At 43.4% G+C, this 15,719-nt stretch overlaps 1 protein-coding gene across 2 annotated transcripts in view; it reads left to right on the top strand.

Moving 5' to 3' along the window:
* Window positions 1–15,719, top strand: part of LOC134338457 (huntingtin-interacting protein 1-related protein-like) — a 138,183-nt gene that overhangs the window by 81,299 nt on the left and 41,165 nt on the right. For both annotated transcript variants that reach the window (XM_063034276.1, XM_063034277.1), the window contains exons 9-13: window positions 7,794–7,851; window positions 8,992–9,067; window positions 10,656–10,799; window positions 14,584–14,657; window positions 14,747–14,819. In XM_063034276.1, the coding sequence (XP_062890346.1) occupies window positions 7,794–7,851; window positions 8,992–9,067; window positions 10,656–10,799; window positions 14,584–14,657; window positions 14,747–14,819 (425 nt within the window). The remainder of the gene's footprint in view (window positions 1–7,793; window positions 7,852–8,991; window positions 9,068–10,655; window positions 10,800–14,583; window positions 14,658–14,746; window positions 14,820–15,719) is intronic.

Below are 15,719 nucleotides of genomic sequence, written 5' to 3'. Positions count from 1 at the left end.
TCTGCGAGGTCAAGGGTCCATCTCATTGTACAATGAGGCAAAATTGTCTGGCCATTCTGGTTCTTGCAGTCTGCCACTGATTACATGCTCATCACCTCTCGATGAACCACACAGCTCTGGGGTTTGATCAGAACTGGATTGGGCTTTCTAACTCCAGATCTAACCTCTCCTTTTAAACGTGTCCATAGCAGTTTGTTTTCCCTTTTACATACTGTACCCATGTCTCATTCAGTTTTTCCTTGCACCTTTACAAAGTGCCTTGAGATGTTATTCCTCCATAAATATTAATATTTGGAATCTAATATCAGCCCTTAATATTTGAGATTTGTTTGTTGAGGGCAGATGAATAAATAAAGTTGCGTTGCAGATAAGCCTAATAAAATTGCATTGCACAACATGTTGAGAGAAAACCTTTCCACAACATTAATTTACACATTAATTTTGCAGTAAACATATCATTAGTTTGACAGCTTATATAACAGGGAAAAAAAAGTGTTCAGTGCTAGCTCGGTAAACAGATTACAGAAAAAGCTACTCCCAGTGCTTTAACCAAGTGGAGCTCTGTTAAGCTGCTCTTGCACTGGTTGGTTAGTTAGGTTGGGTACTATAAGACCAGCTTTCAGGAGGTACTCCGTTCAAGTGGATAGACTGCACAGGGTAAGGAGATATTGCGTATGCATATTCAAACACTTGAAATACATTCATCATTGAAGTATGTATGCATAATACAACCCTAAGGTTCATCTTCCCACAGGGAGCCACGAAACAAAGAAACATCATGGAACCCATTCAAAGAAAACGTCAAACACCCACCGCGCAAAACAATAAATCACGCAAATGGCAAACCACAGGGTCATGGAATAGTCCAGGGATGTTCGGTTTAGTTCAGTTTAACACTGTTGGTCATTGACTGCAGACCGCAGAGCCGGTCTGCCCCGATCAAAATCGGACAAAATAGCAACCGAAAAGGGGAATAACCAGAAACCTGAACTGCAGGGTCCAAACCATAAACTGCCTTGATTAAACCTTGCCCAAGACCCAGGATTCCGGCAGCAACGAGTGAGAAGGATAGAGAGAGAGAGAGAGAGAGAGAGGCCAGTCCAGAAGCAGGCAGATGGTGCTGAATACCCGGTCACCTTCTGCTCTCGTCCTCGTTGGTTTCAACCGTGCTCGACACTTCAATCAGTGAGAATTGGTCGGTCTTGGGCTCGCGTCCCTTCTCCAGGCTGCACACACTGCTGGAATCCTCACCGGACTCCCCGGGAGACGAGAAAATCCCTGACCGCTCTGTTGGCCTGAAAACACACCGCCAGAATGGAAATCACAGGTTCCAATAGTAGCAGAATCACACTGGAAGGAAGAAGAAGAAGAAGCGGTAAAAGAAATAATTTTGTGAACTCTCTGAAGGATGTCACCTTTGATTGCATAGTTCACCTTCTTCAAATGCATATACAGGAATATAGCAAGTTCAAGGCAAGAGTGCTTTATGAGTAGCCTCGTTGTCTTCTTGAATAAGTTGATGGAACATGGCAAATATTGATGCTGTCCATGTGGAAAGGGGCTGATTATGTTCCCAAGATGATGCTTTACAAATAGCAATGCTGCTATATCTGGAATACAAGTAGCTGGTCAAAGTTTTTTGTGAGCTCAGTGTGGTTTGGTTATGACTGGAGACTGGAGAGATTTCCTTGTAGCCATGGTGACCTCTTGCATTCAGTCCGGCAGCACTTTGCTAAAAAAAAAGTCACAGTGGGGAAAACGTAGAGAAATGCATTTAATGAGGAGATTATGTTCCTTGCCATACTTCAAGTTGGTGTGTCGTGGTGCAATATTGGAATACAATGGCCTTCTAAACCTAAATTTTTGCCAGACAGAATTTTTGTAATGTTTTTGGTTTCATAGGAACTTAGATGCCTGCGTTGAACAGGGAGAAGCCAGGGTGATGGTGTTTTCTGCTTCTCCTTGCTCGCACAGAGAAGGCATCCATTAGTCTTGCGAGACCATGGATCTGCGCCTGGAAAGTCTCTCCAGGGCGCAGGCCTGGGCAAGGTTGTATGGAAGACCGGCAGTTGCCCATGCTGCAAGTCTCCCCTCTCCACACTACTGATGTTGTCCAAGGGAGGGGCATTAGGACCCATACAGCTTGGCACCAGTGTCATCGCAGAACTCTGTGTGATTAAGTGCCTTGCTCAAGAACACAACACGCTGGCTTGGCTGGGGCTCGAACTCACGACCTTCAGATCGCTAGTCCAACGCCTTAACCACTTGGCCACGTGCCCACACTTATGCTCGCACAAGAACGCTCATAATCAGCCTAAATAGGCTTCACAGGGCATATAGATGTCCATGATGGAGAACCAAAGGTCTGTATGCTTACAAAATTAGGCTTGCATTTTTCCACCCAGATCCCTAATCCTCCTGTCCAACACAAAAGAGGTTCTTTGTAAATTCTGTCACCAGGCAAGCAGGAATTTAATAGATTGTCTGAATCTAGTGAACAGATATTAATCTACACAATCGCAGATTCATGTTTATTATCAGTGACATTTATTATAAAATTTGTTGTTTTGAGGCACCCAGTATAAAACATAAAAGTTGCTCTAAGTTACAAAAATCAATAAATAATACAAAAGACAAATAGCAATGTATTGTTCATGGACCGTTCAGAAATCTGATGGTAGAGGAGAAGAAGCTTTCTTAAAATATTGGGCTTTGGTCTTCACCTTGCTGATAATATGAAGTCCTGGATCTTTAATGATGAATGCCAACTTCTTGAGGTACTACCTCCTGAATATATTCTCTGGCAGGGTGGCTTAGACAATAGACAATAGGTGCAGGAGTAGGCTATTCAGCCCTTCGAGCCAGCACCGCCATTCGCTGTGATCATGGCTGATCATCCACAATCAGTACCCCATTCCTGCCTTCTCCCCATATCCCTTGACTCCGCTATCATTAAGAGCTGTATCTGTGGGTTGTGCCCACAGTGGGACTGGCTGTGTCTACAGCCCTCTGCTGCCTTTTGCAATCATGTGCCAGGCTGCGATGCAGCCAATCAGAATGCTCTCCATCGTTCATCTGTAGAAATTTACAGGAGTTTTTTAGTGGCATACCAAATCTTCTCCAACTCCTAATGAAGTGCCACCTTTGTGATTGCATCTTGGAGAGATCCTCTGATGCCTAGGTGCTTGAAACTGCTCACCCCTTCCAACACCCTACCTGCCAGTACTCTGTGTGTAACCACAACATCCTTCTTCACCATCACTGGGTCTACAACCTGGAGCACCCTACCTGCCAGTACTCTGTGCGTAACCACAACATCCTTCTTCACCATCACTGGGTCTACAACCTGGAGCACCCTACCTGCCAGTACTCTGTGAGTAACCACAACATCCTTCTTCACCATCACTGGGTCTATGACCTGGAGATGTTGTGGTCCAGGTCGTAGACCCAGTGATGGTGAAGGAAGATGTTGAGGTCCTGGTATTTGGTGAGGTTCGGATTACTGTGGAGAGAGCAGTGCATTCAGACAGGGGCAGGATGGAAAAGGAGGGAGGAGACGTAAATATGAGATAAGTAACGTCCTGTTGGCAGTTAAGGTGAAAAGATCCAGAGCAGGCAGCAGGCAGGTGTCCAAGAGGAGGAGGGCTTAAAGCGAGAGAAGGGGTCATTGGCGAAAAGTGTGGGAATCCTTGACAATGAAGTAGACCTGGAGACAGAGGTGATGGTGGAAAAGCTTTGCTTGCTGTAATTTTGTAACACTATAGCTGTGGCTCAGATACCTTCTGAAATCAGTGTGGGATGGGTCAGTTTAGACGACGATTGGGTGCACTTCATGTTAAATGAATGTGAGGCTTTTCCAAAAATGATTGTTTACTCTCAGCCAACAGGACGCTAATTAACTGTGGCCCTCTGCCCGTGCTGGCAAAAGAGTATAAACTGACTTTGCAGGAGAGAGGAGAGATTGCCAATAAATAGCAATACGAGGGGTGGAGTTGGAAACATGCCGCCAGCTGATAGGATGGGGCCAGATGTAGAGGGGACGATGGGCAGAGGAATCCAGGGAACAGATTTAAAGGTGAATAGAAGAAGAAATCCAGGTGGACAGGGGAGTGTGTGGGAGGGTAACACCTCTCCCACTCTCCAATCTGATTCCACTTGTCACCTCCATCCTGCCCTCTACAGCAACCTGAATTCTTTTGTTCCAGATTCCAACATATGCAGACTTGTTTGTCAGTTTGACCTTTCTTTGAAAGCTGAAAGGAGCTCTCTGGAAAATCTGGTTTGGCCAGTCCGCAATGTCTCACAACAAAATGTTATGCTGTGGCACACCCACGGAATGTGTGACAGAGTATGGCGCTCTTCAAAGGCAACTGCATTCATCTGCTCAGATCTGGTTTTACGTCATTTTCCCCGTCCTCCCCCTCTCGGCTCAGTTTCTCCCCCTCCCCTCCACAGACCATATTGCCCCCACCCACTGAGACAGAATCAAAACCTGGTTTAGTATCATCGGCATATGTTGTGAAGTTTATTGTCTTGCAATGCAATATTTAATAATAGAAAAACTACTGTATTACAGTAAATATATATATTTATATATATATATATATATATATATATATAATTAAACTGTTAAATACATAAGTGTGCAAAAATAAAAATAAAAGTAGTGAGGAAGTGCTTATGGGGTCAACGTCTTGGTGTCCTAGCTCTGCCTGTATTCCCTTCTTTTCCCAGAAGAGTTTCTCTGACAATGTAATAGATACTGTCAGTCCTCTTCGGTAGAGCATTGAAATTACTATGACGACCAGTGTTACATCACCAAATTGAGGCAACAGCAAAAGTTGGATTTATCTCTTCTGCTTTCTTAATTATTACTCCAAGAAAGAAAATGGGGCTGGTTTTAGATCTTTCTTGAGGGCCCCCATAAGGTCGTAACTGACTGTGGCCCCTTAATTTGGGTGAAGTTTTCAGTGCCTATAGACGTAGAATGATGTTTTCCATCATTTTCAATGAGAGCTGCTATTAGGGTCGCCCGTGATGTTGGCGCCCTGGAAGTAAAAATCGCGCAAACAGGGAAAAAAAAAGAACAAAAAAAAAAGTTTGAGGAAGGGAAAGAGAAATCAGACACACACAGACACCTTCCTTTGTAATGTCACCAAGATAACACAATATAAGCTGTAATCATACCCAGAGATGCAGGAATTGTAATTGTCAGAACTATGAATAAAATAAGGAAACCCATAAGTAAAGATACAGTAATATTTTGTATGGAATTATTTGTCAAATTTTATCAATTTTGCTTTTCCAATATGTCTGCAAATGGAAAATGCTCAATAAAAATAATTCTTAAGAATTCAGATGAAAGGCTATTTTTATTTCTTTTAAAATCTTATTTAGGCTGTAATTCATGGAAACTTAAAGCAAAGTCAGTTTTTTAAAACATTCAGACTGAGAATAATATCAATTGCAGTTATGTGCATCCTTTTGTGTGCGTGTGTGTGTGTGCGTGCGTGCGTGTGTGTGTGTGTGTGTGCGTGCGTGTGTGTGTGTGCGTGCGTGTGTGTGCGTGCGTGTGTGTGTGTGTGCGTGCGTGTGTGTGTGTGTGTGCGTGCGTGTGTGTGTGCGTGCGTGTGTGTGTGCGTGTGTGTGTGTGTGTGTGTGCGTGTGTGTGTGTGTGTGTGCATGTGCGCGCGTGCGCGGGGCCATGTGCAGACTTTGCTCCCTGAATATCTAGTGCAGAGACTAGAATCACCTCCAGCTCTGTTGTTTAAATATTAGCTTACAGGACATGTTTTATATGCATTTTGGAAGAGATTAAGGCAGTAAATCCAATTATTGTTTAGTGCATTTGCATTTATGTCACAATCACTGAGTTTCACCATCACTATTTGCACTGAACAAACTTGTTCTTAATAGAGAACTCAAGACTATTAACATTCTCCTCTTTTTAATAATCCACTGCACTAACTTTCCCAGACTGTATAATTATGGGTCTTGTTTGGCAAAATCAATACAGCTTTTGTTGCCGTTGATTCCTGATGAAGGGTCTTGGCTTGAAATGCCGACTGTTTATTCCCCTCCATGGATTGTGCCTGACCTGCTGAGTTCCTCTAGCATTTTGTGTGTTGCTCAGGATTTCCATCACCTGCAGAATCTCTTGTGCTCAAAACACCTGTTTAAAGGCAGCCACCGTCGTACCGGCGCCCGAGAGAACGACAATGCCGCCCAGTGACACTAACCTCAACAGTCACGAAATGCTTTGAGCGGGTGGTAACGGATCGTATAAAATCCCACCTTCCAGCTACGTTGGGCCCTTTCCTGTTAGCCTACTGCTCAAACCAGTCTACTGATGATGCCATAGCCTTGGCCCTCCACTCCATCCTGTTCCACCTCATACACCAGGAGGTTGTTCATTGACTTCAGCTCCACATTTAACATGATCATCCCCCAGAGGCTGATGGGTAAACTGTCCTCGCTGGGTCTCAAGACCCCTCTCTGTAACTGGATCTTGACGGTAAGATGCCATTCAGTCGGAGGGTCAGGCTCTATCACACGGAACACTGGTGCCCTCCAGGAACGTGTGCCCAGCCCGCTGCTGACTCACGACCGCACTGCCAGATCCAGCCCAAACCGCATCATCAAGTTCGCTGATAATACAACAATGGCTGGCCTCATCAACAACCATGATGAGTCGGCATACAGAGAGGAGGTGGCGAGGTTTGTCATACAGTGTGAGAACAACAACCTGAGTCTCAACATGGACAAGGCAAAAGAGATAATTGTGGACTTCAGAAAGGCAAAGGCTGACTGCTGTCCATTGCACACCAATGATTCCGCTGTAAAAAAGTGAAGAGCACGAAGTTTCTTGGTGAACACATAACTGACAATGTCGCCTGGCACCACAACACCTCCTCACTAGTCAAGAAAGCACAGCAGTGTCTACGCTTTCTGAGGAGATTGAGGTGTGCAAGGCTTCCTGCCCCCATTCTCTCATCTTTCTACAGGAGCACCATCGAGAGTGTGGTGTCTGGCTGCACTGTTGTATGGTACATAAATATAAGGCATCGGACCGCAAGCCCCTATGGAGGACAGTAAGAATTGCCAGGAGGATCACTGGGATCTCCCACCTCACTATTTGTGACAATTACTGGGAGCGTTGTATACGAGGGGCTCAAAGCATTGTCGAGGATCCCTACCACCCATCTCACAATCTCTTTGACCCACTACAGTCAGGAAGGACATACAGGAACATCAGGACCAGAACTGTCAGACTGGGCAACAGCTTCTTCCCCCCAGGCTGTGAGACTAACGAACACCCTGCCACCATTGAGTTCCCGTCACTAGGACAGCGAGCAGTTCACTGTTTACCCGTGCTGCACACTTCACATGCGTTTTGAATTATATTTTATTAACTTCTTTTTGTGGTAATATTTTGTTTTATGTGCTGTGTATATATATTATGGGTGTGTTGTGGTCCGGAGGAATGTCGTTTGTTTAGTTGTATATATGCACAGTCAGATGACAATAAACTTGAAATTAATTTCAACCAAATTTTATTTTATTTTCCTCTGTTTCCAAGATGCTCATTTACACCTAGTCTCTGTAGTGTAATAGTTGGCGTGAAGCTTTCCAAAACCATGTGTGATATATTTGTGAATTATTGAAAGGATGTCTCTGTTCTAATCAACAAATTTGGGTTTGATAACTTGCTGGTACTGGAGGCTTTAAATTACCGTATGAGCTGTAAGTGAGAGTGTTGTTATTCATGCATTGTTGTGTGCCTTCTTTACCAGGTCTTCCAGCAGACACTTTGCAAGGACATAGGGATCGATTCTATGACGAATTTCACAGGTACTAAAGAACTTGTTGATAACTTTAACAAACAGCAGAGGGTTCTCTGGCTGGAGCGATGGGTGAAAAATAAATGTTCTGTAATTTATAAAGTTTCTTCTAATCTCCTGCAGACTGATTCTAAGTTTGAACAAAGTAATAACAGGGAGGGGAAGTTTATACAGTACATTTATGCTGTCTTTTGTGTAGAATTGTGCTACAAAGTGTAAATAGATTGTAATTGTTGTGCCAGAAGTTGCTTTATACGGCTATCTTGCCCCAAACAATGAAGTCTATACCTACTCTCAGACTGAGCTTGTTTACCTGGGTGATATTGTAGTCATACAGCACACAGACAGGCCCCTTGGATCATCATGTCTATGCTAACCAACGAATACTCCTCTAAGTTATTCCCATGTACCAACATTAGTACTCCAAGAGGACCACAGCCTTGTCGTAGGGTTTGGAGGCTTGCATGCCTTAATGACCCCGAGGGCTATGTTGGCTGGAGTCAGGGTCTTGTGCTTTGGCTCCTGGTGGGGTCTCGCATGTGGAACAGGTCAAAGGGTAGAGGACAGACTAAGAATGGTCCAGCTTTGGAGGTTCAGCTCAGGGATAACAAATTGTTACAGAAACAGCAATGAAGAAACCTTCCACATTTGAGTGTGACGGTATTCCTGAGTCTCCACCCAGGACTTGCATGACTGACAGTAGTGAACACCGAGAGGAAGCTACTAACGTGATGAAGGAAGCCCTGAGAGGACTTGCATTGCTGCCCTAAACGCCAGTGGTATAACAGGCAGTAAAAAAAAGAAAAAAAAACATTTGGCCTGTAGCATGCTATGCCTGGGAAAATTGTGCTATGTCATGAATCATCAATTGGCACTTGAATGACAATCTTATTGCTTAAGCAGTGAATTATTGCCAAATTTACCTTTGTACTATGTATGTTTAAATAGACTTGGGTGTGAGTCCTGATATTTAATGATAGCACAAAAGTGGGTGGGAACTTGATGAAGGAGATTGTAAAAGTCTTTGGAAAGATTTGGGGGAAGGTACCGTTTGGTGGATAATGTGTAATACATTATAATGCACTTTTTATACAGTGATTATGGACATCCACAGACAATTTAATTTTTCCATCTTTTTAATTTGTTGCAGCTTAAGAAGTTTCTTTAGCCGATCTCGTGACATGTTATATTTCAAGCGTCTCATCCAAATCCCAAAATTACCTGAGGTATGGGATTTCTTAGAATATTAGTGTGATATGATTACCTAATGAAGGCTCTTATCTGCTTGTTTTAACTTATAAACTAGTGACCTCAATTTCATTGGCTGAAAAATTAATGCAGACTCCTTTGCAGCTTCTGAAGGTGGTTAGTGTTACCCATTTCCTGCTGCTTTGCAGAGCAAAATATTTTTTTTTTAATTTCTTTCTGCATAGATTAAAGTAAATCAAAACTTTCTCTGTTAATGATGTTGGCATTTCTGCATGTTCAGCCAGCATGTGCTTTGATTAAATGCATTTCCTTCCCATCTCTCCTGAATCAAGATGAGGGAAATTGTCCTCTCAAGTTCATTCTCATCATCTGGGTTTGGGATACAATCGATGCTCCTGTGTTACAGCTACCAGGATATTCTTCATGGACAACTATCATTTGCTGAGGCGACCAGATGTGGGAATCATGACGCATTTATAGAAAGAAACTCGGATTCACGTATAACTCATAGAGCCATAGATGGATTGTTCCCCTTCTGATGAACATATTCCCATCCCCTTCATCTATTCCCCACTCTGACCTTTTACCTCTTCTCACCTGCTTATTACTTCCCCCTGGGTTCCCTCCTCCTTCCCTTTCTCTTGTGGTCCATTCTCCTCTCCTATTAGATTCTTTCTTCTCCATCAGAACACAAGAAATAGGAGCAGGAGGAGACCATCTGACCTGTCGAGCCTGCTCCACCACTCAATAAGATCAAGGCTGATCTGACCATGGACTCATCTCCACCTACCTGCCTTTTCCCCAAAACCCGTAATTCCCCTACTCTGCAAAAATCTATCCAGCCTTGTCTTAAATATATTTACTGAGGCAGCCTTCACTGCTTCATTGGACAGAGAATTCCACAGATTCACCACTCTCTGGGAAAATCAGTTCCTTTTCATCTCCGTCCTAAAACTACTCCCCCCAAATCTTGTGGTTATGCCCACTAGTTCTAGTCTCATTTACCAGTGGAAACAATTTTCCTGCCTCTTATCTTATCTAACCCTTTCATAATGTTATTTCTTTCTGTAAGATCTCCTCTCAGTCTTCAGAATTCCAGCAAGTACAATCACAGGCGTCGCAATCTCTCCTCATAATCTAACCCCTTCATCTCTGGAAACAACTTGGTGAACCTCCCCTGCACTGCCTCCAAAGCCAGTATATCCTTCCTCAAGTAAGGAGACCAGAACTGCATGTAATATTCCAGGTGCGGCCTCACCAGTACTCTGTACAGTTGCAGCATAACCTCCCTGCTCCTAAGATCAACCCCTCTAGCAATGAAGCCCAACATTCCATTTGCCCTTGACCTTTCCCGCTGAACTGGCTTTGCCTATCACCTTCTTGCTAGCCTCTTTCCCCCTCCCCCTGAATTTTTATTTTGGCATCTTCCCCCTTCCTTCTCAGTCCTGTAGAAGGGTCTCGGCCTGAAATGTTGACCATCTATTAATTTCCCTAGATGCTGCCTGACCTGCTGAGTTCTTCCAGCATTTTGTGTGTTGCTCTGGATTATCAATACCTTTGGACAATATTCAGATATATATCATGTGTTTTCTTTTGCTTTGAAAGAGTCCTCCAAACTTTTTGAGAGCCTCTGCCCTGGCAGAGCACGTGAAACCAGTAGTGATTATTCCCGATGAAGCCCCAGCGGATGACATTGAGGAATCCGAAAGTCTTGTAGAGGTTTCTGCCGCTCCTGTGGTTGAATCCCAGGTAAGCGAAAGTCTTTTCCAAGAAGATCCTTCTGGCAGGGAATTTTTGTTTGCCTGAAACAGCATGCGACAGACTTAATCACATGCAACTTGAGACGTCAAAAGTAAGAAAATGAATCAAGATGAAGCTTTAGGACAGACCTCGTTAGGCTGCTGAGGCGTGAAGGGGAGGAGTGCTTTCGAATACAATAATAGCAACTTAATAAGGATTTAGATCAGTAAGGAGGAAAGTAAGATATGCATTGATGTTGTGTCTTACTAAAGAGTCCTTGAAAAGGATGAAGTATTTTTGAAATGGGGTCACTGCTGTACTACAAAGAACCCACAAATAACTATTGGATCATGCCATATAATTTTTTTTAAACAAGTAATAGGTGAGGGCTGATTTTCTTTTTGCCAGGGCACTGGAGATAGCTCGACCTCCTTTTTGCATCCTTCTGAGAAAAGTTCAAGTTTATTGCCATAGGTGTATATCTACATAAGGCATTGAACTAGCTTTTTGCAGCAGCAGCATGAACATTGCAAGATGAAAAAGGATCAAGTGCTTTCTGAGTGTGTAAGAAGAATAAATAATTCTCGGGCCTCCATCCGGGTACAGGTATCGATTTTGACTGGTGCTTCAATGACGAGCTCTGCCATCTGCATCAGGGACGATACCTGGGCTTGTCTAGTCCGGTGGTATTTATACCCCGTTGTGCGCTCCCTCCTGATTGGTTAGCCCTCATCCAATCAGGTTTCCGCTGTCCCACCTTGTTTACAATCGAATTCCAGGACTTACTTAGAGAGAGACCTTTGGCTTTGTTAAGATTAGTTTCCTCTGGTTTTATTTCAATGGCTTCCTTCATCAGGCCGTCCCAAAAGCCACTGGCTTGGCACAGTAGTTTTGTGCCATTGATGACAATCCTGTGGCCATTGCAGATGCAATATTCTGCTACTGCCGATTTCTCCAGGTAACCCAAACGGATACACCTCCTGTGCTGCTTGATGTGGGTTTCCACTGCGCCGATATATGCTGCTCCACATTCACAGGGACTCTTGTAAACGCCAGCCAGCCTGAGTCCCAGGTCATCTTTAACGTCGCATAAGCTGATATTTGAGCTTCCTTGCGTGTTTGTGGATGGTATTAATCTGTTACTTGTTCAGGATCCTGGTGATGTGTTTATTTGGGTTACCCGGAGAAATTGGCATTCCATTCACAATGTCCATAGGATTGACTTCGACAGCACAAAACTACTGTGCCATGCCAATGGATTTTGGGACTACCTGGTGAAGGAAGCTGTTGAAATAAGACTAGAGAAAAAGAATTTTAATAACGACAAATCGCACTCTAAGTAAGAACTGGAATTTGATTGTAAATAGGTGGGACAGCGGAAAACTGATTGGCTAAGGACTAACCAATCAGGAGGGACGGACGAGGGGGGTATAAATCCCACCGGACTAGACATGCCCAGGCATCACCCCTGATGAGGATAGCAGAGTTTGTCTTCGAAACATCAGTTAAAATTGATACCTGTGCCTGGCTGGAAGCCCGAGAAGAGTTTATTCAACATTACCAGATGTTAACATAAGCCTAAATGAATATCATTAACACATACACAGACCTTTTGTTTAATTCCTTGTGTGAGCACATTACAGTATAACTTGGGCTAGGACCCTACCAATTCAGGGCAGCCACTCAGAGACCAGGACTGAGCAAGAACCCTAGAGAGCACAGGGAGTACTTGTACTATTGGTGTTGAATTTACGTTGGTGGCAAAAAAACAGCACTATAGTTTATGGGAACACCAATGCATTTGAACAGAAAATCCTAGTAAAGGTAGTGGATTTGGCCCAGTATATAATAGGGTTTGTTGTTTCATATGGCTTGGCCCAGGAGTGGCAGATGAGAGTCTGTCTGTTCCGGCACTGGGGTTGGATCAGTCTTTGTCTGGCATCTCATTCACAGCCATTCCAACGTGGGAGGCCCTGAGTTGGCGTCACATGTTGGAGTCCTTGAAGCACACAAGGCTCCACTTGATGCCAACATGTTGATCTCTATAATGGGGTAAAGATCTCCCAACGATTGAGCACATCTACATGAAATGCTATCATAGGAAAGCAGCATCCATCGTCAGAGATATCCACCATCCAGGTCATGCTCTCTTCTCACTGCTGCCATGAGGTAGAAGGTACAAGAGCCTCAGGACTCGCACCACCAAGTTCAAGAGCAGTTACTACCCCTCCACTATCAGGCCCTTGAATAAAAGGAGATAACTACACTCACTTGCCCCATCATTAAAATGTTCCTACAACCAATGATCTTACTTTAAGGACTCTTTTTCTTATTATCTCATGTTCTCATTGTTTATGGCTATAAATTTATATTTGCATTTGCACAGTTTGTTATCTTCTGCACTCTGGTTGATCTTTCATTGATCCTGTTTACAGTTACTATTCTATAGGTTTGCTGAGTATGCCCACAGGAAAATGAATCTCAGGGTGGTATATGGTGACTTTGATAATAAATTTTACTTTGAGCTTTAAAATTTCGGAGCATTTCAGTAACTCCTTCAGAAATGTCTGTAGTCAAGTTCCATTTTTGTGCTTTGGGCTGGGGTCGGAGTCAGAGCGTGTTACTTTGACATGTTAGTTGTGTCACCCATGATGCAAGATAGTCATGAAAGTACAACAGTCAGAGCTCACTTGTATCATCTGGGCTCCAGTGGTGTTTCATTCCCTGGCAATGCAGGCTGCACACAAACATGTACAAGTCATTTTTGCTCTGACGTGGATTCAGGCCCTGAAGAGGATTAATGCATTGTGTAAAATTGCTCTGCGTTTTCCAGGAAGAGCACCATTGTCCAGAGGAGCCCACAAAGGGATGTTTGGAATTTGTGTTGATCCTTGTGATTATGATACCTGCCCAACCAGCCCTCTGTTATCCCTCCCCTCGCATGGACAGCGATTTCTTTGCATTCCCAGTGGCAGCAATTCTGATTCCGCCCATCTATCGACCATACCGGTGGGGAAGTCCAAACTGAAACGATATAATAAGTCAAAATTGTTGCAGTGGCCTTATCATCCAACCACGACGTAAGCACCCTTGCGCAGATTGTTTTCTTATCCCAAGTTTAAAACTTTGCCTCTCACTAATTACAGAAACACAGAAACATTACCACACAGCACAGGCCCTTCAGCCCCTGATGTTGTGCTGATCCTTGAACCTACTTTAAGATCAACTTTCCTTCCTGAGTTGAAGTCCTGGCTGGCAGTGGTGTTTTGAATAAATCCAGGGATGGTCAGCGGAACAGATATGTGGGAGGGGAGAGGTCTCGATGTTCAAAGGGGCTAGAAGAGGGGTGAGAACAATATGAATTTTGAAGGATGAGAGCTATTTGTCCCTTTCAGCTTTTCAGAATCAGAATCCTTTATTATCGCCAAGTATGTGGACACATGCAGGGAATTTGATGCGGTTTCCTTGAGCTCTCGCTGTACAGAATCAAAAAGTGCAAATAATTGTGAACTATATACAATGAGGCATTCTTGTGTATGTACAGGTGGACTTGGCTTATAATAGACTAAAATTCAAGTGTTCATAAAACTGGTGGCATACGGAAAGAAACTGTTCTTGTACCTATTTGTCTTGGCATACAGTGATCTAAAGTGCTTACCAGAAGGAAGGAGTTGGAACAGGTGATGTCCAGGGTGTGGTGGGTCTACAATGATGCTGCTTGCTCCTTTTCATAGGTTTTAAGAAGTTGAGACTTTTGCATATTAAAAAGCTGAATATCTTTTTTTTCCTCTAGAATTTGGTGGATGTGGATATTTTTGATGCTGCTTTTGGTCCTCCAACTAATAATGGCTTTCTGACGGATGATCGGTAAGCTGAGCTTTGGGAGTGAATGACTGGGTTCAGCAAAAGATGTTCTGCTTGAGTTTGACATTTCCTTTTGTGCATTGTTCATGCAGAGACCTTCAAATTGACAACCTGAAGAAAGAGGTGGAACTGCTGAAAGCAGAGCTCGAAAAAGTAAAGGCAGAGGTAAGACCCTCTTTATAAACTTCGCCTTGAACTTGGAAGAAGTGTTATTGAGAAAGGTAAAACATAAGGAGTTTTTACCAACCTTAAAATAACTCTCAATGTTTGATTTAATGTTAGTAAAATCCAAAAAAAATACATTCTTAAAAGAAATATCCAGCCTCTCTTAATTAATCGTGGCCGACAGCAGGAAGGGGCACTGCAAACCGGCCTGGATCCTGATGGCCCTGCTTGCTTTCTAACACGGTGATTCTGTAGCCAGCCAGCTAGCTCCAGTACGTGTGTCAGCAGCTTCCTCGTGTGTGTGAGTGTGTGTGTGTGTGTCTGAACAGCAGAGTAGGATGCCCTTTGTACCTGGCTCCTCGGGCCCACACCAGCCATGGCTGGCACCACTAGTGCAGTCCCATTCATCTGATCTGCAGGGAAAAGAGAAGCAAAGCTAAGATTTTGTTTTTAAATATTTGTTTTAATTAATGTTTTGGTGAATTTCTTTGTACTAGTTGAATGTGTTCTTAAATGGATGTATTTTAATTAAATGTGCTTCAGCGTTTGGCAAGTGTCCCTGACCACAAAGATTTTAGGAACAGGGAAGATCTGTCATTGTGGTCTAAATAGGGTTGCCAACTTTCTCCCTCCCAAATAAGGGACAAAAGTAGCAATCAAATACGGGACACGTGTTTACCCCGAGAAAGACTACCATGACCATGAAGCCTTGCACGGGCACCTGTGTGCGCATGCGTGATGTGCACATGTGCATACGTGCCGATTTTTTTTAACAAATCGCTTTTGGCTTAATCTTCCCGATTCTGATACACTGTACATACATTATTTCTACTTTATATAGGCTGTGTATTTATTATATCACTCCTGCTTTTACTATATGTTAGTGTTATTTTAGGTTTT

This window comes from Mobula hypostoma, chromosome 27, assembly GCF_963921235.1.
Source record: "Mobula hypostoma chromosome 27, sMobHyp1.1, whole genome shotgun sequence".
NCBI classification, from domain to species: Eukaryota; Metazoa; Chordata; class Chondrichthyes; order Myliobatiformes; family Myliobatidae; genus Mobula; species Mobula hypostoma.
The sequence above is the reverse complement of the archived record's forward strand: the minus strand, read 5'-3'. Positions and strand labels throughout refer to the sequence as shown.